The sequence below is a fragment of the Mesoplodon bidens genome, assembly GCF_964165515.1.
Source record: "Mesoplodon bidens genome assembly, chromosome: X".
NCBI classification, from domain to species: Eukaryota; Metazoa; Chordata; class Mammalia; order Artiodactyla; family Ziphiidae; genus Mesoplodon; species Mesoplodon bidens.
In genome coordinates, this window is record NC_138163.1 from 51,418,271 (window position 1) to 51,444,048 (window position 25,778).

Consider the following 25,778-nt stretch of genomic DNA (forward strand, 5'->3'; position numbering starts at 1 on the left):
AAAGAATGAATATTTCTTCCCTCTGTTACTTAATATTCATCAAGCTAACCATGAATGTCAAAATAGACACATTATCTGTGCTCACAGTATGAAAAATCAAAGAGAGAAGTACCTTATGTCTTATATTATTACCCTCATGGCTTCTCAGATTTAGCCTGGATGGAAAAAAAAGCAGGCTGAATAGCCTGTGTTTATATAAATCCTGATCTGCGTGCCCTCTGACTCCCCAGATGACTGAGTGGGTGGAAGCACGCACATGCATTGTGACAGTGTGTACATAAATACTGTCACATGTAAGGCCAGGAGCAGGGTGACATAGAGAGCAAGTCACAAGTTGTCAGGACTCTAAATTGAAGTTTTGTTTTTATCAGGGCCCTAGAAAACCAGAGCCACGTGAAGTCATGGCCCTTAACCATGACCTCTCCCACATACTGAGGGGAGAATTCAGATGCCCACTGCAGTCGGCCAGTTGGACTGCTTCTTGCATGCTCCCTGCCTCCACTCTGCTCCACCCTGGAACTCTTCTCCGCTATGGCTGAGGCTGAGTGAGATCCTTGAGATCATATCTTTATCCCCTTTCTACCCACATCACCCCCAAACTTGAAACTCCCAGGGTTTAGCACAAAGCTTAGTAAGTGCCCAATAAATATCTGTAGACTGAATTAGTGAATGAATGAATGTTGCTCTGGCCAAAGCCGCAGCTTCCACACCCTGCATAACTGCACTCAGTACTGACCCTGAAGATAGGAAAAACAGTACAACTGATGCTGTAAGAAAATGTTTCTTGTTTATACTGCTGCATCTTGATCTTTGGCTGATCTAAGCACAAAGAGAACTCTTTCAGTTCAGAGAAAAGAGGTTTATGGTGTGTGGCAGAGCTAAGAACAATGGGCTCAATTGACAGACTGGAGACACTCTCAGCTTCTGAGAGCCTGGAAACTCCATCTATAGATCGGTCCCAGAGGGCAGAGCCAAATAAGGGCAGATGGAGAACACATCTTTCTTGGGAACTGGTTTTCCACTCCTCTGAGGCAAAAATACATCACTCTATAGCACCCTGAATCAATTCTCCAAAATATAGTGCTGTGTCCTTGTTTGCCAGTGTCTAAAATTAAGTCCTTGTCATATTTTTATTCTCTTTGTCTTAAAGTCATCCAACCAGCCTTGCTTGCAGAATATTAATTGCGGTGAAGCAGAAACCAGGAGGTTAAATTGAACCTACTTTTGAACGGAGCTCCTTAACTGAAGACTGACTTGTTGCCCCCAAGCTAAACTCTCCTTTCTCTCTGATCATGCTCCTTGCCATCTGCAACTACGGGACAATGAATCGACAGCTGATTTTAAGTCAGCTTTCTTTAGGCTGGTCATTAGAGTGCCTACTGTCCGACAGTGTCAAATTCTAGCCTAGGGTTGTGACAGGGATTTAATGCTGTGACCCAAGTGGGCTACTGGGCTGGCCATTAGAGTAGCAGGTGTCACTAATTTATCTTAACACTGCCCTGCCACAGACTGTTTAAATTCACATTGCCCTTACCATATCTGCTCTGCCCCTACATTAAACCTTTCAACCAGTACTTTCCAGATAAAACTAAGCATTATTCATGTATGAAGCACTAAGTGTTATTTTTGGAATATACAAACAATTCCAAGAAAAGTTAACAGTAACTGAATCCTATACACACCAGGGCTGGGGCACCATTGTCATATTAAAGAAGAAACCATACTTGACTCTGAATTAGTAGAACAATACTCTGAAACCCAACTTCTAAGAGAAAAGAAACCTTAAAATGCAATGAGTTGGTAGCAAGACCTGAGTTGAGTTCTAGTCCAAGCTCAGATAGGTATTTATTGCATTATTGGATTTCTTCAGGTACTTTATTTGCCTCTATTTCTTAGTGTCTCCAGCTATAAAAATAGCAGTGATTTATCTACTTATTTCAGAAAATTGTTGTGGGAATGACTTGTATGACCTAAAAAATAAATAAGCTCCTTAAACAAAGCACAATAAAGGTACAATTATTTTGAGTTGCTATTGTAGGGTTAAACAGAACAATTCAATCAAAAGACACAGTGTTTGAGAACATTCTTAATTTTATTTTCTTTAATTTTATAAAATACATTTTGTAAGATAAGCTTCTAAAAGTTTATCCTTTATGTGTGTTAAAAATGGAATTCTATATCAGAAATGAAGGAAACACTTTCAGTTGATTAACTCTCTTCATGTGTGTATATGTGTGTATGTATGCATGGGAGGTTTTCAGGGAAGGGTTGGTTATTTGTTATGTTATTAAATCAAAACAAAACACAAGGTATGGGTTACTTCACTTTCCTTGATCTTGATTGGTTTCTTACAGAACCTTTTCCATCTGCTCCCTCTATGCAGCCTGGAAGCTTGTCTTGTATACTGTTCTGAAAGCAAATATCAAGTGTCTTTTTGTAAACCTTACATCTCCTTAAACGTTGTTGAACCCATTTTGGGGGAGAAAACAAAACGACTCTTTACAGCAACAGAGCCACCTACAGCCATACCCATAAAATCTTTCCCTTAATAAAGACAAATCAACTTTTTATTTTTTAACCCAAAGTTAAAACCGAAACACAGAAAGGGAAGACTGAAACCTGGGAGCTATTCGAATTTCAAACTCTTTCCACTTTTCCTTTTCCATGGAAGCTTACCAACTGAATAGCTGATGGCTGGTGCATTCAGTTATATGATCTGCACCAGGAGAGAATAGCCTGTATGTTAAACCTAACTCTTTAACACACCAAGGTAACATTGCTAAATCAAATCATCTCCCGCCAGCTAGAAAGAACGATCAAATAGGTTATTCAAATTGAGGTTCAAATTCACCAAATCTGTTTCTGCAAAGGATGGAATAATTGGTCGAAAATCCCAAGAGATGCAAGTAGCCAATTTTACACATCATTTGCGTTTTTTTAATGTCCAATTTTCATTTGTTAAAGAATCATAATCAAAGAATCATTCTCCAGACCTTTCTGGTACAACCCCAAACAAGCGATAGACAAACTGAAAAATGTGAAATGTGCATCATTCTGAAACAAATCAAGATCTTCAAATCACCTGCTATGACTGAATGGATAATACCCCATGAAAAGAGCACCATTGTGAAGATATGACAGAGGCCGAAGTACACAACTAATTAACAGAAAGAAGACATGCTATCCAGAGAGTTATCTATCCTGTGTCTACCAGAGGGCTGGCTCAGTTTACACCGTTAGCCTCTAGCAACTGCTGCTCCTTAGGCCAGTCTTTTTTCATATGAGCTAGTTTCTCTCTATCCTCAGCTCCTTGGAAACCACAGGGTTGTCATGGTAGCTGTCATCAAGGAGAAGGGAGTGAGAAAATGCTGACAACACCTTGTTTCTCTTCTCTAACGAGGTATAAGGCCAGGTGCCCCCTTTGTCTCCACAGACACTACGCTCCCTTATGCTATAAGTAAGGTTGGCTGAGTTAGGGCTTAAATAGTCCATTGCCATCGGGGTCAGTGCTCTCTTTCTATGGGCGAAAGATCCTTGCTTTGACCCCCTTCTCCCAGCTGCAATAGGTAGATTTGGGCAAATGCTCTTATTGTTTTGCTAGCATTCTTTTTTTCTTCTATCTTCAATGGTAATAGGGAGACAGGAGTGAGTTCTCAGTTTTGTACACCAACGAGAATATATTTGGCCCCCAAAATGGCAAGGGAGCCAGGTACATCCCTTTTCTCTACCTGAGCATCTTTCTTTCCACTTTGTTTCCATCAGTGGAAGTGCCCCTTGAGAAGAAAACACTTCCTGGTCCTCAGGAGATGCTTGAAAATTGAATTGAGCCTCCATTTCTTTGTGACTTGCAGTTGGGGAGTCACCATCTTAAGCATTTCCCATTTCTAGCAGGAACCAGCTATGAAGCAAAATGACTAAAAGAGGTACGTAAGAGGGGAGAGTCCACGGAGAGACATTAATCACCATGAGACTCTCCTTTCTTGTTACACTCGTCAAGTAAGAAGAGGGCCAGTCAGTGGCAAAGGCAAAGAGTTAACATGGGAGACGCAGCATTGTAGGCTGTGTGGTTAGAGCCTCGCTATTAGAGAAAGGAAAATTTCTACAAGATATCAGAACTTGGTGCCTCGGCCCATGAGTTTCAGGACGGCAAAGTTGTAAGTGGCAGCAATCATGAAGGTGAGCTGTAGGTAAGAGAAGAGAGAATATGAGTGAGAGTAGAAAAGCCTCCCTCCTCCAGTCCTTTTGGGAACGAGGAAGGGTAGAAATAAAATCATAGTTAAATAAAGAAAAAACTCCTGTTCTGCAAAAAGCAGCATATCTAGGCTTTTGCCCTGTATACTTGACTGGAAGTCCTCTCTGAGACATTTCCTTCCAGTGGCCCAGGCCCAGAGAATCAACTCAACAAGGAATTTTTCCACGCCTCTGCTTAGCCCAGCACTGAGCTTTCCTCAGGAAAGTGAACAGTAACTGGGCTCTGTCATCATCATATCTTATGTGTCTGAGCGACCTGGATTCATAGGGTGCTTGCTGTGGATGCATAGCCACACCGTGCAGCACAGCCTTCCCCTGCTTAATGCATCCATTTATTTCACAAGATGAGGAACAACTCGACTCCGTAGAAAAGCCTCAGCAGTGGGGGCCAGGAGTGCTACAAGCTGATCCTTGGCTGATCACCACTTATTCAATGACTGGAGATAAATTGCTTCACCCTTCATTACACCGGGTTCTTATTCTGAACAATGAATGCACTACATTGACACTGCGCTGAAACACCATCCATAATAACGATTCTAATAATGTTAAGAGGTCCTTCCAGTATTTTCAGGAGAGTAACTAAATCCCTTGGAGAGCATCCAAGATGATTCCTATTTACAGTATATAGAATTCTAGGCTACCAAAAATCATGTTTAGTAAGGTTTCAGTGTTCTTGTCAATGATCTGACTGGAATGTGTTGAGAATTAACTATAATTTCTGACCGCAAAGCACCTGGCAATGTTACATGCTCTGTAAATGCTCTATCTTATTATTCTTGACCACGAATCTCTTTCCTCTTCCTCACACCACTTTGCTTCTTCTTATCTCATTTCTGAAAATTTTCTGCCTTGCCAACCCAAAGTAGAAGGCCACAGTCTCTACACTCTGCTGTCTCTGCCCAGCAGCTTTTCTCCAGCACGTCAAGGTTAGAAGGAATCTACCTCTTTTTACCTTTCAGCATAGCTGTACTCAAACTATCCCAGGACCACTTATTTGCCAAGATCATTAAAAGACAACTCACCAGGGAAACCAGTGTGGCTGCGGCCCCCACAAACGCAGCAATAAACAGGTGGAAGGTCATTTGGAACTGTAAGAAAATGCAAAAGGGAGAACTGGGTCTTGCAACAGCTGAAATAGGCTCTGCTGCAGATCATGAGTGCAACTTTCTGAACGTGTTGATATCTTTCTGTGTGTTAATTTGGCATCTCTAACTAAATTGTCATATCCCTGAGTGTAGGCCTCCCATTCTTCAATGTACACCATAGCACCTGACCCCATAGCACCCAGAACACAGAATACTCACAAAATAGTATAGTCTTCCCAAATAATCAACTGGTTCCCCTGGGTTGTGCCCAGAATCCCAAAACATTTTGCTTTCAAAGAAATAGTTTACTGCCTTCTTCCTCAGGATTTACTTTTATTCCCCTGCCTCATTTGTGTATAATATCCATTCTCAATACAGTGCTTCCCTTTTTAAATGTACTTTCTTTTTAAATGAGATTGAGAAGTTCCGAACTAAATGTGTTTTATAAAACCTACGTATGTCTGGGCACAACCCATTTTCTTGGTAAGGTTTTTAAGTAAAAGAATGAAAATTTTCACTTGGGGGATTTTGCCATTAAGCTCTACCTTTACCTAGAGCTACAAATTTCTCTTTTAAGGGAGGAAGTCTTAGAATGGAAGGCTTTCTCTGCAACTTTAAGGAAAATAGATATTTTACCATGTATGCTCATTGGCTCAGGCAATATTTTATAGAAGGCAATTTGTTAACTCAAAATCCAGCAAAAAGAAATTGTGGTCCTTAAAATCAAAGTTGGGTAGAAATTTTATGTTACTAGCCATTCCATTGTAAAATAACCCAATGCCTCACTCACCTCAGCTGTTTTGCAGATGGACAGAAGGTTGGAGCCACACACCTTGCCAGGGAAAGCATTCCATGGGAGAACACCTACGTAAGACACAAATATCAACCAAGGTAAGCTTCCCAGAGTTACGGGGCTATATGGAGCACTTCTTCCATCTTTAATCATCCTGGCTGAAAAGTTGGGTCCTACTGACAATCAGGATCTTCTTTTCTAAAGATTTACCCAAAAAATAGAAGGTGGTATTGAACAGTTGCAAAATTTTTTTTTGTTATTGAAATGTGCTGCTTCTGGGTTGGGGACAGCAGTCAACTTGGGTAGAGTAGGGCAAAGAGCCAAAAAAACTCCCACCACCTCCAAGAAGTTCCCTTCTCAGGGAAGAAACCACTCCAATTTCAATGAGAAGGATTAACAAACTAGATCCAAGCATCCATATTTTTATTTTTCCCCATAATTACCACCTTCCTTACCCTAAGAACCAAATATATAGTGCTTCTATAGGGGGTAGGGGAGCCAAGCCACCTTAACTCACCATACATTCTGGCATCAGCACAGAGACTGCCTATACTGGCAGAGGTCTTGCTGGGGGAGGCAATAGACTGGCAAGTGGTCCAAGTGTTGAAGTAAATGTACACAGGCACAGCAGAGCAGGCAAACACCAGGAGCCACACAATGGTCAGGGCATAGGTGATGCCCACAAACTAAAACAATTGACATGGGGTGGTTAGAAGTCAACATCAGCCTGCAGACATTGAAATATAAACAAGGAGATCCTGGAATGGCATGTACCAGACATGAAACCAGGTTCCAGGGATTTCCACCAAATGAAATTAGTAAGCAGGGCACCTCTACCAAATGTCATTGGCAGTATCTACTAAAGAAGTGGCCCCAAATATGACAGAGGGTGGGGGGAATGGGTGGGGGTTGGAGTGAGGAGGACCCCTGGGTTAGAGAGGCTTCAGGAGATTGTTTGGGCAGATAAGGTGTGAAGAAATCAAGAGAGATCTTGAAAGAAAGTCGTGCCATTTAAATGCCTTAGGCTGAGCTTAGAAAATTTTCTTTGTCAAAGGACTTTGGATCCCTAGTTATTGAACAAAGCCAATAGGAGATTTAAATTTCCAATCCCAAAACCTTTCTAAGCCAACTGCTAGCCACAAAAGACATCACCACAACCCACAGATGTTCAGCCCCCAAAGGATCTTTAACTCTAGAGGCTGGAAACGAATGTGTACCTCACTGAAAGCATGGATAGCCCTCTGACAAAGATAAAGCATTAAATATGCAGATCTACACTAGCTCCCTCTGGGGCCTCCAACAATGTAGGATCCCAGAATATTATGGATTTCATCTTGGAGTCAATTACTTAATTTCTATGATCCACCCTCCCTCTCAGATCAGGTACCTACCTACATCTCAATCCCACGAGTAGCATTTTAAACTCTTGGGCAGTCAGATCTACTCTTGTTGTGGTCCCAGCTAGGAGGGGAGTAAAGGGGTACCAACAGATGGCTTAGAAATGGTCTGATTGAACAAAGCATCCCACGAAACTCATGCTTTTCCTTTTGAGATGAAATTTTCTAGGGAACTTTTAAAAAGTGAGGCTAAGCCAGCTGGGCACCACGTTCTTCCTGACCTTCTCATTTGGCTGCAGCCATCACGTCCTCACTCAAAAGCCAGGCCCCTAAAGAGGACCCAGCCTTGGGTGGGGGTGAGGCCACAGACTCACGCCCAGTTGTCCCCCACCCCTTGTTATTGCCACAAAATCCTGAGGATGATCACCTTGTCGGGATGTCCTAGCCATTTTCCCAAACAATGACACACCCGCTCCAAAGAATGAGCTTGATGTTGGCCTCTGGAACCCCTCCCCTTCTGGCCCCCTGTTACCGTTGCACTCAGGCCCTTGCCGCAGATGGTGGTCTTGTAGTCGCCAAAGATCTGCCTGACTGCGCCGGTGGTGTAGAAGCCCTCAGCCAGCAGGAGGGCCCCATAAAGGAAGAAGAAAGAGGCAGTTCCATAGATGACATACTGGAAAGCATGGATCCTACATTAACAGACAGACAAAAAGCCAGAAAATCTAATAAATTGAGGACCCAGTTCCCTTGCTGCATAAGTTAGTTGGACCCTTGAGTGGGCACTTAAACAAGGCTAAGGATTATTTAGAGGGATCACTAGGTTCTTCCTCTGTGCTTCTACCTTATCTTTATTGAAGTAAAAGAAGATGCTCCTCTCCAACACCAGGTTTACCCTGTAACCTGAAGAACCGGGGCACTACTCTCCTTGACCTGACCCTTCAGAGATGCTCCCTCAGAGGAGAGAGTAGAGAGGAGCTAGGCAAGAAGGAAGAGGGATGAAAGAAGAGGAGTCTAACTTGCCCTAGGAACAGGAGAGGCTTAGTACTGTGCCTGAGTGGACTCAAGCAGTGTGGTAAACCAAGAGAAGCAGCCCCACACTGTCTGATCATTGTGCCTCCCCCGAGTTCTTTATATGGACCACTTCAGAGGCTCCAACTCTGTCCATGTTAACCCTACTTAGCAGAAATTAAAACATGTGGGACAAAGAAAGGGTGGGGTGGGTGTGGTTAGGAGTGGGCTGGCAGGCAGGCAGAACTCCCCCCCTGAATGTGGCACTTTCCCTACATTTAGGGCTTCAGATGTGGCACAGGTAGAACCTGCACACAGAAGGAAGACTCGGGAATCCTGTCTGGCCCCACACCAATCCCCTGCTAGTCACTAAGGTACTGATGAGTTCTGTATCTCCAAGATAGACAGGGTTTGTGGGGGACAGTAGGTACTTACACATTGATGAGATACTCATAGTCCTGGTAGTTTTTGGAGAAATAGGTCTCAATTAGCTTTTCTGTGCCAGTGAGTGCTTCATGTCCACAGCCACAGAACAGTGCCACCCCAAAGAAACACAATCCAGTGGCCACCAGGGAAGCAAAGGGGGCCCCTACGAGACATCTCGCACAGCACTCTAACAAGCCTGAGGACAAAAGAGGGTAAACAGTCAGGGATGGGCAATAGATAGCTCATCACTCATCACTCTCCACCAGCCCAGCCAGGCTCTGTGCTCACATGCACGGATGGTAGGGGGTGGGAGGTGTCACCCCAGAGGCCAAAAGCAGGAGAGTCTAGAACCTTAGACTTTTAGAATGTGAGATTGACCCCCCCAAACTATACTTTGTTCCATTCTTGAAGATAAATCCTTACCTTTAATTCCCAGAATGTACGTGGGTTTTTGAACAATCAGTATTTAGGTAGCCAGCTAGAGAGATGATGCAATCATTCCCTCCTTTCTTCTCATTCTGATTTGTTTTCATCATTTATCAACTCTTATGGAGTACTTACTATGTGCCCAGCATTGTGCTAGGTATTATGTGGAGTGTGAAGGCGTAAAGACATAGACTCTGCCACAGGGGACTTGTTTGTCTACTGAGGAGAATGAGCTAGATAGACCTAATATTTTCACCTAACAATTCCAGGCAGCCAAGTAAATGGTTATAAAGGGTAAATGCCCTTAGAATTCCAGGAAGGGATGATTGCAGGCCAGAGATACTGATATTGTCAGACAACATTTGAGCCTTAAACAGCATTCCAGGTGGAAAAACTTTGGAAATTGCATGTTCCTGGGTATTCCTGAACGTTGTGTGTATTTGCTGCATGGAATGCTTGATTCTTCTTAGTCTGGATGTGTGAAGAGCAATCCAAAGGAAAGTAGGGAACTGGCAGAGGATGGGAAATGGTAATGGGAGGATTACTATTATTCTCAGTAATAAACAATGCAGGCTGAATGGTTTTTGGACACTTTGCATGGCTGATTTGTTCCCCAATACTACAGTTTGGCCAATGTCCCCACCCTCAGTCCTACCCTGGAGTTCTGTCAAAACAGCTACAAAGAGACTTTATACAAAGTCAACAAAGCATGAAACATCTTTCTGGAATGGCAAAACACACCAGGGCCTGGGAACACAGGTGTCTTAAAGTGCTAAGAGTCCCTGAGATTCCCCACACCTGGTACCTCAGGCCCCAAGCCAGCGTTGCTGAGAAGCAGGAAAGGCGTGCAAGTCACAGGCTCTGAGAGCAGCTGTGCCCCCAAGTACTAGCCCTTAGCTCTAAGGTGTCACATGGAGTGAAACTTAAAAAATATCCAGTAGATGACTGACTAGATGGGAAAAGGATGGCTCCCTCTGGCCTCTTGGCCAGATCCCCAAAAGGTGGAAGAAATGAAAGTGTTAAACTCTTCAGAAAAAAAGTTATATATACACTGATTTTATCTATCCACATATCATATAGATATGGCATACGAATTATTTTTGTATTTTTATGTATATATGTATTATACACATATATAAAATATTTGTGTGTACACACACACACACACACACAAATAATCAGCAAATGTGCTGAGAAGCTGCTATTTTCGAAAAGCATTTTGGAACTCCTTATACAAATAAAATAAATTGTATTAATTTTTAGGTTTGGATTTTATCCAAAGCTCGCTTGTCTATTCCAGGGTACCAGGGACAGGGGGAGTCCTTTGCCTGAACCTCTTAATAATAGTACAGTTTCTTTTTAGACCTGAGTGCTTGACCATCTGGTGATTTGCCTGGCTGAACTGCATCCATGTGAACAGATTTTGAAGGACCAAATTATCTCTATCATGAGAAAGTTGAGGCAGAGACATTTATTTATCTCTGTTCTCAGAGCCACAAAATGAGTGAGTCCTCTTACCCACTGTCCCCTAAAATGACAGCCCTTCCTTGGTGCTCAAAGAGCCGCATCCTCAAAGATTCTTGTATGTTACACCAGCGACAAGACTCAGAAGCCCAAGCCAAGCAAAATAAGTAGCTAACGTTTGCAGCAGAACTGAATTTCCTCCCTTTTCTAAGAACTGAAGCACTGCTGTCAGAAAACTTGGCCTCTGTGGGAAGCAGTGCTTCATTAGAGCTGGCCCACGGGGGGTGTGCGCGTGCGTGCACACGTGCCAGGGTGGGGGCACATGCATGAATGCAAATGTTCACATAAACACATGTATATACCAGAGAGAAAACCATAGCAGTTGAAATTGCTCATTGTGCTCAGGAAACATTCAGAAACTGATCTTCCTCTTTCTCAACAGGTTAAAATACTAGATGCATCCTATAAGTCAAGAAAAGAAGTTTGGAAATAAACAGTGCTGCCATTTTCCTTCTAGGCCTATCCAACTCTTCCCCACCCCCAAACTCTTAGAATCTTCTAGTAAAGAAGGTCTCTGAAGCCTGGGGGTGGGGGAAGGGAAGGTCAGTGACCCCACTGTTCCCTCTCTCCCCAGCACAGGGTCAAGGCTTGGACAGAGCCCTCCATAGCTCCCCTGGACAAAGAAGCCTTGTTTTTCCCTGAGATCTCAGGAGCCTCATTGGTATTCTGCAGGGGCCTGCAGGCCTGGGGGTGGGGAGGGGATCAGACCCAGGGAACAATGGAAGAACTGTTTGTTTAGCCCAGAGTAATGAGAGTCATCGTCCCTAGCAAGTGACTGTCTTGTGCCCACTCACTCACCCCAGCTTTCTCACCCTGGAAGGGGCTAAAATGGTGGTGCAGGTGTGAGCAGGGATGGAGAAACTTGAACTCTTGCTAACCAAACAGAGAATTCCACTCTAAGTTTTAGCTGATGCCCCCTCCAGGGTTGTAAAGATGAGGAAAATAGCCGCTTTAGTCTGTCTGATCCCTCAACCACCATCCAAATAACCAGAGAGTATCACATATAGTGTTCTTATTGGGTGATAAAGGGCTAAGCCATGGGAGCAACTCTGAATCATCAACTGATATTCTTTCTTCTTACATCCATTTTTCCTCCATTTTCTTAGAGCCAAATAACTTAGCACCCCCTTTTCTGCTCCATTGTCATTCGAAGCAAGGTACAAAAGGACATAGGCTTTAATGAGTCTCTAACATGGAGTTGGAAATAAATGGCCCTGGATAAATCTATCGCTCCTCAGCTATAAACAGTTCAACAATATCAGCATAAGCATCAGGTGTCCACCTCTTCACATTGAAATGAAATGTTTGTTCTGGGGGCATTTAAGTTCAGCAGAAGTGAGGGATCTCAGTCAGTCAGTCCAAGCAAAAAATCACAGTTTGTATTCCAACTGGGAAAAACTCAGAACATGCAAGAAATTGTGTCATCAAAGTAGTTGACAATCAGAACATTCTGAGAAAGGTCCATTGGGTTCCCTTTGATTTGGGAATGTGTGAACCTAAAGTCAGAGGGTTTCCATTTCAGAAGTCTTCATGGTTGAAAAGATATCAGTTTGATTCAGGAAGGCTGTGAGGGATTCTGAAGAAGTTCCTTGGCTCTTGCAAGGACATTCTCACAATTCCAGTCTAAGTATAGACTGCAACATGGTGGAGTTGGCATAAAAGAACTATATAGCAATAATATTACCCAGTGCAACAGAATTGGATTAAACCACCTGACTTTGTTGAGAGGTGATAAAGAAAAATAATAACCTTCCCCAGTGTTTTCCTTTCATTTCTGTTCATTGGATTCAGTACAATTATCAAGCATATTAGCAGTAACCTAGACACTATGGGAAACAAAAGGGAATTATAAGGCCCAGTCCCTTTCTTCAAAGACCTTTCAGTCTTATTGGGGAAAACAAACATGTCTGTGAATCAAAAACCAAAGCTGCCTATAATCTAGTGTTAAAATATGTATAACCAAGTCCTGTGGGCAAAATGTAAGTAAAGGGGAGATATTCAGTGTTGGCTACTCCCCAAACTAGTCTAATCAATCTGTGATAGAACTTCAAGCCCTTCTCATTAATGCTCTTCACAGGAGTCTGACAAGGATCAACGGGACTGCTGTGACTCATCCAGATTCCTCTATCCAAGGGAGAGGATTGATCCTGATGCTGTCTCTTTAAGCAGGAGGCAGAAGCTCCCAAGCCCTCCCTCCTTTCCCATGCCCTGGGCACGCCTCAAGGACGAGCTCCATGATGGAAATTTAGTGTGAATCTGGGAACCCATCAAAGGGAGGAAAGGAAGGGCTTTCATGGAAAGGGATGGTAGAAAGAGACCAATTGTGCCTTGCACAATTCCCAGCCTATCCCTTGAATCCAGCTGACAAAGGGAGAGATAGAAGAACCCTATACAATAGAGCTAAACAACAGGCAGGCTCATTGAGTGAAAAACTGGCCCCATCTCCCTAAGTCTCTAATCTGAGCTAAAGTCTTACCCTCCTACCAGAACCCACCCCTTAACCTCACCCCATGAACAGAGGCTCCCTTGATCAGGACCTATCACAGTTGACAGGACCAAGATGCTAGAGCAGCCGTGACTGGTACTGGGGATGGATGGGGATGAGTGGGTGGGTTCTAGGAGTAAAACAACAATCCACAGGAGGTGCCAGAGACAAAGACTTTTGCTTCTGGCCTTATCCTGGCCAGACAAAGCCCTGCCTATAATCTTGTCTTTCCTACATGAAATCAGCACTTATACCACATTCAAGCACTGGAAAGGGGCTCTGTAGCCCCTGAGGCATGGGTATCCAAGCTTGTTAGATAGTCAAGTCATGCAGAGTCAAATATAAAAGGAATCTCAGGCTCCTCTTTGAACAGGTATTATTATTGCCATGGCAACAGCATCTGGACCACCTTGTTTCCTATATTCCCTACTCCTCCCCAAACACACACATACAGACATGCATGCATGGATACACATGTGCACACATGTATGCCAATTTATACCCAAACATTGGGAGACTGTGGTAGAGGCTGGATTGTTAAACTCTATCTCTGACACATTGTCTTTGCCTTGCCCACTTCTGGAAAGGTTAAAGAGAAGCATCTGGCACTAAGCTGAGAGACAACAGGTTCCATACCTTATTCCTTAGGTTAGACTCCCACTGTTTCCTCCTCTCCCCTTGGTTACAGTGTGAAGCTGATCTAGGGAACCTTGTTCTCTTCCTCGGGATGTCACTGACTTCCTTCCAGAGCCCTGTCTGGCAGAAAGCTCAGAGGCCAGTGCGGAACTGAATGATCAACTTTAGGACCATTTAAAAATAACCAAGGAGGAATTAATCAATCAGTACTTGCTGAGCTTTTGCTGTGAGTTTGACACTGGGCAGGCCCTGACAGTGGGAAAGGAAGGGAAAGCTACTCTGTTCACCTCCCATGGCTGCTGTGACCCTTCCTGATCAGGTCACTGCCCTGACTTGATGTTCTCTGGACCTGAAGTTCTGTGGGCAAGGAGGGCATTTCTACTGTTGCTTTCTTTCAGCACCAGGAATCCTGGGGATGGTTTTCAAGGATTTAAGTTAATACACAAAAAGGTAACAAGGGGAAAAGATGCCACTGGCTGGGGTTCTCCCTTCATAGGTTTGGAGACTATATTTCCCCTCCCACCCATTTCCCAGGGGTTTCTTGGGCCTTGTTACTACTCAGAGAGATTTGAGAGCATAGTTCTAGTTGTCAGGCTATTGAGTAAATTGCTGGCTTTCCTAGCACAGAACCAGAGCAAAAGGTCCTCGAAGCAGAGCAGACCTTTCAATCTGCCTGGCTCTCCAAGAGCGCCTCTGGCTCTGCAGGGCCAAGGTGAGAAGTGGGGTGAGGAAGGCTACCTATGATCATTTTGGTCAGTGTCTCTAGGAAAAGTAAGTGAATGTGCTGGTTTGAATCTGCTTTCTTTTTTAGCTCCTGGCATTCTTGCAGCATTCTTGCCCTCGTGATGGGATTCAGATAGTCTTCAGGCATTTTGTAAAAATCTGGACCCCTGCTCTGCCTCCACACTGTTTGCCTAGGCTACACTCACTTACTCTGAGCCAGCCAAAACTACTCTGCTCGGCAAACAGCCACCTTTGAAGGGAAGCATCATAGTCTGGTTACCGGGGTAACAGCCACTGTTCTCAGACATCAGGCTTTGCAGGAGCCAATGTTTCGCAGTTCAGTAATGGCATTGTGTTACTAAGCAGAGAATAATCAGCTACTGCTCTTTGGCTCTTTTCCGGTTCCGTTGTTATCCCAAAGACTCATTTGGGACATCCCTCTCCCAAGTCAGGACAAGTTTTAATGAACTATCATTTCCCCCGTAAACCTTTTGTGTGGACACTGCTGAATTCCCTGTTCCTCTTCACTTCCAATCCAACTGGATTCTGTATGGTTGAGGTAGTGAGCTCCCTGTTCCTGGGGGTGATTAAGAAGAAGCTGTAGGAATGCTTAATTGGCTGTTGTAGAAGGGAATCCTGCATTGAGAATTAGCTCAGACAGCTTCTTAAATTCCTTCCAATCCCAGATTCCACGATATAATTTGTCTACTACAATAGTTAAACAGCAACACACTCCATGTCAGAAGTAGTAGCAGTTCAGTACCTTGCTGGAGATGGTCTATTATTTACAATGTATTTGAGATACTTTGTCATTGAATAACTGAGAACTCAATGGCTACTCCATCATGTGCACCTGGCCCAAGTATGGCCCACCCCCAGGATCTGGGATCCAATACACAACCTCTACTGTGCCCTCACTATGGTAATCTCCCCTGAAGGAAATCATCCAGCCTCCATAACAGGAAACTATCCCTATGGTCACCTTATTTGTTCCTGCCTTTTCCTCAGGGCTTTCATCCCCTAAGGAAGTAATATTCAGCATCCTTCTTTACTCCCTCTCCTTTTTTTTTTTTTTTTTTTTTTTTTTTTTTTTTTGCGGTATGCGGGCCTCTCACTGTTGTGGCCTCTCCCGTTGCGGAGCACAGGCTCCGGATGCGCAGGCCCAGCGGCCATGGCTCACGGGCCCAGCCGCTCCGCGGCATATGGGATCCTCCCAGACCGGGGCACGAACCCGTATCCCCTGCATCGGCAGGCGGACTCTCAACCACTGCGCCACCAGGGAGGCCCACTCCCTCTCCTTTTTTTAATTCACAAGCTACCCCATCAGCTGCCTTGACATTAGGTAGGGTTCTTGATGTTACCTAGGGCAGGAATTGAGTTCCTCCAACATTCACTTCTCACCTGGCCACACTGAATTGGACAAATGATTCTGACCCAAGTGCACAGAGTACATACAAAGGAAGCCCAAACACTTTAGAAAGAAGAGTCAGCCTGTACGTGCATTATTGTATAATAATTGGTATTATTATTATTTACAATTGTTGTAGAGCTTGCCTATTTTCAAAGGACTACCACATCATTATTATTTGATTTTTATAACCCTGAAAGTACACAAAGCAGTTATTGTTATCCCCATTTTCCAGATGATGAAGTGATAATTCACAGCAACCTACCCAACGTCACGAAGTTCATAAGTGGCAGATCTGGGATTCAAACCTGGCTGTGTTAACTTCTAGTCCAGTTCTCTGCCCTCTTAATTATCCTGCCTGAATACATGCTTCATAAAGGTCTCTCAGTGTTTCAGGATGAAACAACCTAAAGTCTGACACCAGCTTAGTATAATTGAAAACCTATCTCCATGGATGTTGTTGGAGCCTTCTGAGTATTACATTTGATGGTGAATACTCAAGACAATTGATTCTCATTTCATTTAGGATGCATTCAAGCTGCTGCTCTTGTTTTGCCAAATGTGAGCAATGTCTACATGTTTCTGTGGCATCCTGCGTGGACAAAGACCCTTGTGCTCCTCACACCTTGCTCTGAGTAGACACCACCAGAGACCAGACCTCATAGCTTCTCTACAGAGAAGCCCTCAGTACTCAACCAAGTCAGCAAGAGCCCTAAGGTCCCATCAACCTCCTTGTCATAGCAAGGACTTAGAGTTTGAGCCATAGCCTCAGGAAGGCTAAGTCTTTAATATTTGCTACATATGGTCACCCATACATGTGCATGCACACACACACATATACAAACACACACACACACACACACACACACACACACCCTTACCCATATCCGTTCCCTATGGTAAAGCCATTGAGCACTTTATTTTCATTTCCTGAACCTGAGATTGGCCTCCTCAGCCATGGCCAAGCCTGAGCCCATCTCTCCCAGTTTCCTTCTGATGCCCAGCAGGGTCCAAATTTTGTATCAAGCAAGCAATTATTTTGAACAGCTGAGGGCCAGCCAACATTAGTTCCCTCTAACAAAACCAGGGATGTCAGCTGACTGGGCCATTACCAGGGCCTGGGAACCAGGGGAAAAGAGAAGGTAGAGGGAAGTGAGGGGCTAGGAGGACATATGACCACATCCAGCCTGCCGGGTACTCTCTCCAAGGACCTGTGGGACTCTCCACGTGCTGCTGGAGTTCTTTGACAATAAAGCATCATTCTCAGTACAGCAAAGCAGTTAATTTAATTGCGTGCTAAGGAATTAAAAAAAAAACAGGTGCCAAAACACAACTCATTTCAACCATTAGAAACCCCGAACCGCAAAGTTCTTGCAAATTCCTGTGCTTTGGCTTGACTCTTCCATGCTAAAGTTTTTGAAACTCACCCATGTCTTTGGGACTCTGACTCCAATTGTAGCCTGCTGGCTAGTCTGCTTTGCGGCTGACTTTGTTCAGCTGGAAGGATCTTGGTCTCTCCAGTCTCCTTCTTCGGTCCTTTACTTTTTCTCTCTGAGTATCTTTGTCCTCTTCTCCTGCAATGAAAAGGGCTTTCTGATTGACAGCCAACCCCCTTAAAGGGACAGGCCCGCTTTCCTCCTCCTCTCCTCCTCCCCTTCTCCTCCCCTTGTCCCCACCTCCTCAGGGATACTCCCTTCTCTAAGGCCTCCATCTTCTTTCTGCTATTCACTGCCAATTGTCTCATTTTTTTTCTTTTTTTCCCCCCCTAAGGCTTGCCTGTGTGGAACTTCACTTTGCTGCAGAGACATCTGGAAATGTGGTTTGGTGGGGGGGGGAATAAACAGAGGTCCTGCAGGCCTGCAACTGATCCTTGGATCTATTTGGTGTGGGATGTGGCAGCACAAGTGTCAGAAGCCAGGAAGGTGGTAGCCCCGGTGAGGCAGTCAGGGTCAAAAACCTAGATGCCATCTCCCAGCCCTTCCAACTCTGCCCCAATCCCACCCCTCACTCCTAGCTGCCCTTGACCCTATCCACCTTTACTCTCCCCCCCACCATTTGGAAAATAAGCGCTCCTTCCCTGCCATCCCAGCTCCAGAAACACAAGAGAGAAGAAAAATTGTCTTTTAAAATAATTTCCTCCAAATCCTTCTTAGTTTCAACTGAATGAGGAGAAAACACAAGCTGTTGATTCCACGAACAGATTGTGACCAAGCTGGAGAAAACTAGAATTGTAATCATTTTTATAGACAGGAGAACAGAGATCCAGGGACGGGACAAGACCTGTTGTGCAGGTTCACAGAATAGGCTAAAGAAAAGGTCAGAGTTAGGGATGTGAGTGATTTCCATGGAAGGTAATTGACTTTGACACGAGGACACAATCTGGGAATTAGGTAGTCAATATCCCACCCTGAGAGTAATGTCAGCAGAGAGCTGAACCCAGGCTGGTGAGAGGCAGGGAGTGGGTTGAGGTGAAGCCATGGGTGCCAGTGAGGATGGAGGGAAGGGGAAAGTAATACAGTTCTTTCCTCAGAGCAACACTGAGAAAAAATAGCCAAGTAGCAAAAACAAGGGAATAATATACTAAACCTAATAATATTTATTTCTAAAGACTATGAAGGTATTTGAGTGCCCAGGACCGGGTGGGATTAGCCTATGGAAGGTTTTCTAGAAGAACTGAGTCTTAACCACTGTCTACCTAGCTCCTTGTTCATGTCCCCTATCCCTTCAGGAGTCTCAGAGAGACACGACTCTCTTGACCTTGAGGCCCACATCTTCCCATGGACAGCCTATAAGGAGACTGGTTGGCATATAACTGGAAGAGTACCATTAAGACTCCAGGGAAGTAAGGGATGCCCCCTCCCTAATTTTCCCCATGGCTTTGCCTTGGGGTAAGAGAGGAGAGGAAGGAGATACTGAGCAGAGTCTAGAATCTTCCTGTGGTGGGGAGAGAGGCAAAATTGTGTCTTACAGCTTTCTCTTTGCGTTGTGACCTTGGTCACGTTTCTGGCTTGGGCTCTTCTGTTAGGAAATGGGTGAATCTTCTGCAGATGCCCTTGTGGGTCCCCTCGGTTCCTGAGTCCTGCAGTAGTTGAGGCTTGTCCGGAGTCCTAGAACTCTATATCCTCTGCTCTTATACCAGCCCCAAGGAGAAAGGGTCCCTGTAAACACTGCCCCTTTGGCAGAACCGTATAATAGTAGCTTTCTGGAGCAGGCCAGACTAAGACCATACCACTGATGGTAGAGGGTCCCAGGATCCCTGACCTCACCAGCCCTGTTCTCCAGCCACAGACTCCACTTACTGAGGAAGCTGAGTTGTAGGACTGTGCCAACAATTAACTTCTGGATGGTTGCTGTGAGAATGGCCCTGGAGGAGAGGGGGGGCCAAAAGCAAGAAGTCAAATGGGCCAAATGTGTGCCCTCAGCTTCTCAGATGGCAGAAGAAACTGAGTGCAAATTTCGGGGGTTCTGATTTAGGGGATGAGAGAGATGGTTTTTCACAGCTCGAATAGATGAGACAGCTCCATATGCAGGGGAAATCTCTCAGGCTGAGCTTCTCACAAATCTACCCCTGGATTCCCAGCAGCAACTCGGGACTGCGAAGCTACTTGGAAGAAAAGATGTGTTTCCAGTAAATTCACAGATACCAATTTTTCAACCATATTCCCCCCACATTTCTCTTCTCTTTTCCTCCAACTCTCTTGCCATACTATTCATTTTGTCTTCTCCCCAAGTCCCAATCTCTCTGTGTCTCTGTTTTTCCATCTCTGTCTCTGCTTCTCTCTCTCTCTCTTTCTTTTTCTCTCGCCACAGTCCTTGATGGAGCATGTCTTCCTGTCTGCACCTTGTTCTTATGCCTGGGGTGGCAAAGGGGCTCAGCCAGGTGACTGTGTCATGTTCACTGTCCCTGGTGCCTTAGGGTTCCCAGCTCCCCAGGATCTACTGTGTTACAGTGGCTCTGTAGGGCCTGACACTCTGCCTCAGCACCCACTTATCACCCTTTCCTGAGCCTTTCCCACAGCCCTCATAGGGCTTTTTTCTAGGTCCCCAAGGGGGCTTTTTAAAAAATCTATCCAACCCCACCTATTTCTGTGATTCTGCTTCCAATGGTGCTGCTGGCTGCCCTTGGCAAATGTTCTCCAGAGTCCAGCTGGGTCGCCGGCAGTACCCAGGGCTTCCTCAGGAGGGCACTGCCAGCCTTCTTGGTGTCAGCCTGCTGCCTGCACTGGGTGCCTGTGCGAACAATACAGGATTGTATGAAACTAGTAAACAGTTTGCTTAATGTAATTCTGATGGTACCTCAGAGAATCTGGGCCCCCTTGATCATAGCTTGCTTTGGTTGTGCAGCTTTCTTGCAAATAACTCCAAAACGTTTGGATATTACCCCCCCCCCTCTCTGCTGTGTGATCCCATATTACCAGATTCTTGAAGGCCACTGGGCAAGTGGGTTGGTTCCCTTTGCTCCATTATATAGACTGAACTCTGAAATTCAGGGAATTCCAGTGAATTTCTACCGGGAAAGTAAATAAGGGCTCAAGTGCCCAATCTGGCAGGCCACTTCTCCATGTCCTCAAAAAAGACTGTAAAGGGAAACAGAGAAGGCACAGTACCTGAGGTCACCTGCTAACACTGGGGCTGCGGAGCTGAGGCTTTGCTTCTCCTCCCCAAGATAATGTCCTCTCAGATCAAATTTAAGAAGGCAAGTGGCTTATTCTTACAGCTTTTCTAGCCCTGGCCCAGAGGGCTGGCTGGCAGACAATATATTATTTCCTAGGCACTTGGGCTAGAACTTTCCACACCCAATTTCATGCCGATTGGTGGCTTTGCCTTTCTGGCCAAGAGAACTGAGGGCTGAGGGCCAGAGATGTCACATACTTTGAGCTGGCATGGGGTGGGAGGAAGATTCAGAGAGCAGTGCAAGGATGAATGGGGTGAGTTGGATGTGTATTTGTGATGAGGAGATGCCCATGGCTTAGGGATAGAGTGAAGGGTAGTCTGGAAGCCAGAATAATCAGATGAATAAGCTCAGGAAAGGAGTGTCTGGGGAGCACCAAATACCTACTAGCAACGTGGAGAAATAAGTTGTCCACATAAGCCACCTTCACCAAAATGAAAACTCGACCAGTCTTGGCACAGTGGTCCCTGCGGAGGGGCCGTATATTTGATACAATCTCTGAGCACAGCAGAAATAATACTACGATCCTCGGCTGTCAAATACTCACCTAACTTCTGAGGACCAATGTTATTTGTTCTAGTTTGCTGATGGGGTACAGAGGCAGCTCTCCCAATGCCACCAGGCAGGCAGGGGACAGAGCCACCTCTAGAGAATGCACCTCTCCAGACTCTCATTGCTTAGAAATTGCTTGGAAGATTGTTCTGCTCTAAAAGAATGTTTGCACAGAGAGCCTCTGGCCTGAACAAGAACAGCCGGGGGAGCATGGACAGGTTTCAGGCTGCTGTGGCCCAAGTCTCCAGCCCTTTGTACTTCTCAGGCTAAGCAGGGTGTCCACGTTCAACTCCAGGCAGGGCAAGTTGCATGCAATCTGTAGATCAGTGGGACTCAAAATCAGTCACTGGAGATTAGATAATACTAAGGACTTCCTTATATTTGTTAGGTGTAATAATGGCATGGTAATTATGTTTTCAGAAAGGATCTTTTATCAGTTAGAGTTGCATAGAGAAATATTTAGAGGTGAAATGTCATGATGCCTGAGGGTTGACTGTGGGACTTGAGCATCCGCAGATTTTGGTATCTGCACCAGTCCTGGAACCAATCCTCTGCGGATACCAAGGGACAATTGTAATTATATGCAATGCCTTGGTTTTTCTATTGAAAATCTCATTCGAAAAATGCTTCAGGCAGATTGAGGGACAGCAGCCTGTGGGTCCCTTGAGTCTGCTCCACTGATGCTAGTGGATCACGAGAGAGAAGTCCTCACTGTGGCAGATAGGCCAGTCCCCGTGCCACCCACACCCTTCTTTACCTGCGTTTCCGAGACACTGACCTCCAGCCGCAGGAGAGTACTCCCAGGAACCCCTCCTGAGGCACAGCTGGATGGGGAAGAGGGGTTGCTCTTGTCCTGCTCCCCGTGGGAGGAGAAGACATGAGCCCTTGAATGCAAGAAAGGTCCTCAGCACAAGAGGCCGGTTCCTCCACCTTCCAGGGAAACAAGGTCCCTCCTCGCCCCTCTGCTGACCCCACGAACAGTGAGGGCTACGTCTGCCACTGAAGGGACCCGCTCAGGCAGCTGCTCAAGCCTCCCTTTCAAAGCTGCTGCCCAGGACTGCCTTTTTAGTGATATGATTCTGCTCCCTCCATCATCATCAGAATCATCATCATCATCATCAAAGTTTGCTGTCCCTTCAGAGAAGCCAGGCCAAGCCCTTCAGCCCTGGCTGCTTGCCTGATTCAAAGGAGTCGCTCTGGGCTGTGGACAATACCTCAGTGCAAAGCCACGCTCCTATGGAGTGGATTGTCTACCCTCGAGGCTGGGGTGCCTTCCTTGGGAAACTGTGCCGGCATCCAGGATGGAGAAGAAGGGGAGTCTCAGTTCTCCCTGCTGAGAGCTGCATACTCCACGTAAGCACAAATCATGGGGCCAGAGCTTAGCGCAAATGCCCCACAGGGCTGAGGATTGCTTTCCCCCCTCCTCCTCCCACACCCTGGGCTGAGCCCAGGAGGAATCCTGGGTGGTTGCTCTCCTCATCAGCATGGGCTCCTCTTGCCACTGAATAGGATGCAGCAGGCACTGGGCCTTGGGGGAGCTCCCACCCTCCAACCATTCCCCGCCTAGGAACTCGATTGCTGTGGAATCGTCTGTGACAGCCAAGGGGGCACAAGGGGCGCAGGGAGGGGTCAATGCACTCCTCCATCCTGGCCTGCCCCTTCGTAGGCTGTAGACACCCTGGCCCTTGGAGGGAACTGGGTTCTTTTTTTAAGCACAATTAGTCCCAAACCATAAAGTCTAAGAGGCAATTCCCCTGGGGGACCCTCCAAAGAGGGTTTTACATGCTTCTTGGGTTATCCTTGAAAATCCTTCAAATTTTCTAAAGCACTGCAATTATTTCCACAAGCTGAATCCAGCAGTTCTTGGAAGGGTTTCAAAGGATAGAGTGTCAGCAGCTTCCCTTAGCCTCTGCTCCCTCCCCGCAGCAGAAACCTTCAGGAAGGAAAGCAAATCCTCACTGGTATGTTCTCTCTACCCTGGCTGTACTGTTGCTGCCCAGCCACAGAAGCTCTATTCAATTCTCAGCCCATGAGACACCCTCCAAGGAGCTGGCCTTAGAGAGAGCCACTGAGCCTAAGCTACAAGCCTAAAAAGCCAGTAGGGTTCTTCATTCTGGGGCAAGAGCTCCCCAACTGTCCTCAGATTTCCTCAGAAAGGGGACATGGAGGCGGCTGGGGAATGCTGGGGTGGGGCTGGCTGTCCCAGTTAAAGCTGAGTTTAGAGAGAGTGGCTAGTCCTGGGTTTCCTGGGAGTAGCCATCCTCTCTCTGTTGATAAATCAAAAAGGAAGTTGATAGAATTGCAGCATGAAGGATTTTTAGCAAGATAGCAAGTGGGCCTTCCAGATGATCAGAGCTCTCTGTGAGCAGCGGAGCACAGTGACTAATAACATAGACTCTGAAGTCAGACACACCTGGGCTTGAATATCAGCTCTACCAAATACCAGCTCTGTGACTTGGGGCAATTCAACCTCTGTGGGTCTCCATTTTTTCATTCCAAATAATGAACAATAATAATAGTGACCTCGTGGAGTTATTGAGAAGATTACACAAGATAATGAACATAGTAAGCACAGTGCCTATGCTATGGTATAATAATAATAACAATAATAATAATAATAATAACTAGGGGGCTTCCCTGGTGGCGCAGCAGTTGAGAGTCCGCCTGCCGATGCAGGGGACACGGGTTCGTGCCCCGGTCCGGGAAGATCCCACATGCCGCGGAGCGGCTGGGCCCGTGAGCCATGGCCGCTGAGCCTGCGCGTCCGGAGCCTGCGCTCCGCAACGGGAGAGGCCACAACAGTGAAAGGCCCGCGTACCGCAAAAAAAAAAAAATAATAATAATAATAATAACTAGGGGAGGTGACAGAGTATCTCTGAAAATGTTTAATAAGCATTTAACAGACAGAGGCTGAACTTGAATGATCTCTAGAACCAACGCCTTTCAGATCCAGGATTCCTAGACTTCCCCGGAACCCCTTCATCTTTTAAATGGACCTGAGGAACTATGCTGAGGAGTATTGAGACTATTTGAGACTCACCCAGCAGTTCAGCCACGTGCTCCTCTAGGTATGGTCCTCACTAGGATGACCAACTGTCTTGGTTTGCCAAGAACCAAGAAGTTTCCTGAGATGTGGGAATTTCCATGCTAAACCTAGGTAAATGCCAGGCAAACTGGGACAAGTTGGTCAGCCTACACCAGCACTCGCACCCAAGCAGGGCCATAAGCACAGTCCTTGAAGCAGTTCCCTCAAGGGCTGTGCAAAAGAGCCTGTGTCAGTTTCCCCATGCTGAAGGCACTGAAGAGTAAGTTCTAAAAGCCCCCCATTCTTTTACTCTCTGAAATATCATGTCCAGGCAAGTAAGCTTGCCAGATAAAATACTCGACACCCAATTAAATTAGAATTTCAGATAAACCACAAAAAAATTGTTTAGGATAAGTATGTTCCCAATTACTGTCTGGGATATACTTATACTAAAAAATGTGTTTATTGTTTATCTGAAAGTCAGATTTAACTGGGTGCCCTGTATTTATATTTGCTAAATCTGGCAACCCTACAAGCCAGGGCAATCTTCCACGGCAAGCCAAGCTGGTTTCTGGGGAGGGAGCCGGGGGGTTGCTAGGGAAACCTCAAAAAAGAAATCACGGTTCCCTATGGACACACCTTCTACTCTGCATTTTGGCCCCCAGTTCCTTCATCTTGTGAGCCTTACCAGCCCCCCGAACCACGCCTGACTCTAGGGAAGATCGTTTGGGGCAAGGCAAGATGTGATGGGCCCTGAGGCGGGCCCCACAATGCAGTGGTTAGGGGTTCGGGCTTTGTAACAAGCCAGATTGGGTTTGCATCATACCTCAGCTTAGGACACAGCACAACAGTAATAATAGCAGTTCTTGTTAATAATTAGGGCCTGACCTTTCTCCTGTTGATCTTCTCTCTTCTCTTCTTATTCTGTATCCAGCACTTGGCCAGGTTTTGAGGAGAATACAGAGTAATGGGAGGATTTCTGGACACAGCCCTTGCCTGAGGGGATTTACAGGCTCATCTGGAAAACATATTAGAGATATTAACCAAATGGAGACTCAGACACAACTAACATTGAGCATCTACCTATACTTGGCCTGCCCTATGTGCGCATGTAAACAGAGGGTTTAGCCTGTCCTTTCAAAGTCAGATAAAATTGGCTCTAGCCCCTATGCCACGCCTTGCCAGGGAGGTCCAGTGTCTTCCCCAAGATTTCTGAGAATTCTAAGGGAGCTCAGAATCCCATGACCAAATGTGGTTCTGAATTTGGGCTCCTAATGAACTTCTGATTCACATCCAGTTCATCTTCCATGGCCACTCCCTGCTTTCTATTTTTTGTCACACCAGATTGAGAATGCTGCTTTTCTTCCTGGATTTCTGTAAAAACCACTCACATAAAGAATTTGTGCAAGTAACAGAATTTAGCG

At 45.5% G+C, this 25,778-nt stretch overlaps 1 protein-coding gene across 3 annotated transcripts; it reads right to left on the bottom strand.

The window, feature by feature from the left end:
* Nucleotides 1-2,073: 2,073 nt before the first annotated feature.
* On the bottom strand, nucleotides 2,074-25,360 carry PLP1 (proteolipid protein 1). 3 transcript variants are annotated; one of them, XM_081221859.1, is made up of 8 exons: nucleotides 25,243-25,360; nucleotides 17,533-17,679; nucleotides 8,913-9,099; nucleotides 8,002-8,158; nucleotides 6,650-6,818; nucleotides 6,130-6,203; nucleotides 5,277-5,342; nucleotides 2,074-2,409 (listed from the first exon to the last, which is right to left on the bottom strand). In XM_081221859.1, the coding sequence occupies exons 2-8, from the start codon at nucleotides 17,534-17,536 to the stop codon at nucleotides 2,317-2,319; spliced, it is 750 nt and encodes a 249-aa protein (XP_081077985.1). In that variant the 5' UTR covers nucleotides 17,537-17,679; nucleotides 25,243-25,360; the 3' UTR covers nucleotides 2,074-2,316. The 3 variants fall into 3 exon arrangements, with proteins under 3 accessions (XP_081077985.1, XP_081077986.1, XP_081077987.1); XM_081221860.1 differs by lacking the exon at nucleotides 25,243-25,360 and adding an exon at nucleotides 19,405-19,506; XM_081221861.1 differs by lacking the exon at nucleotides 2,074-2,409 and adding an exon at nucleotides 2,915-4,181.
* Nucleotides 25,361-25,778: the final 418 nt, after the last annotated feature.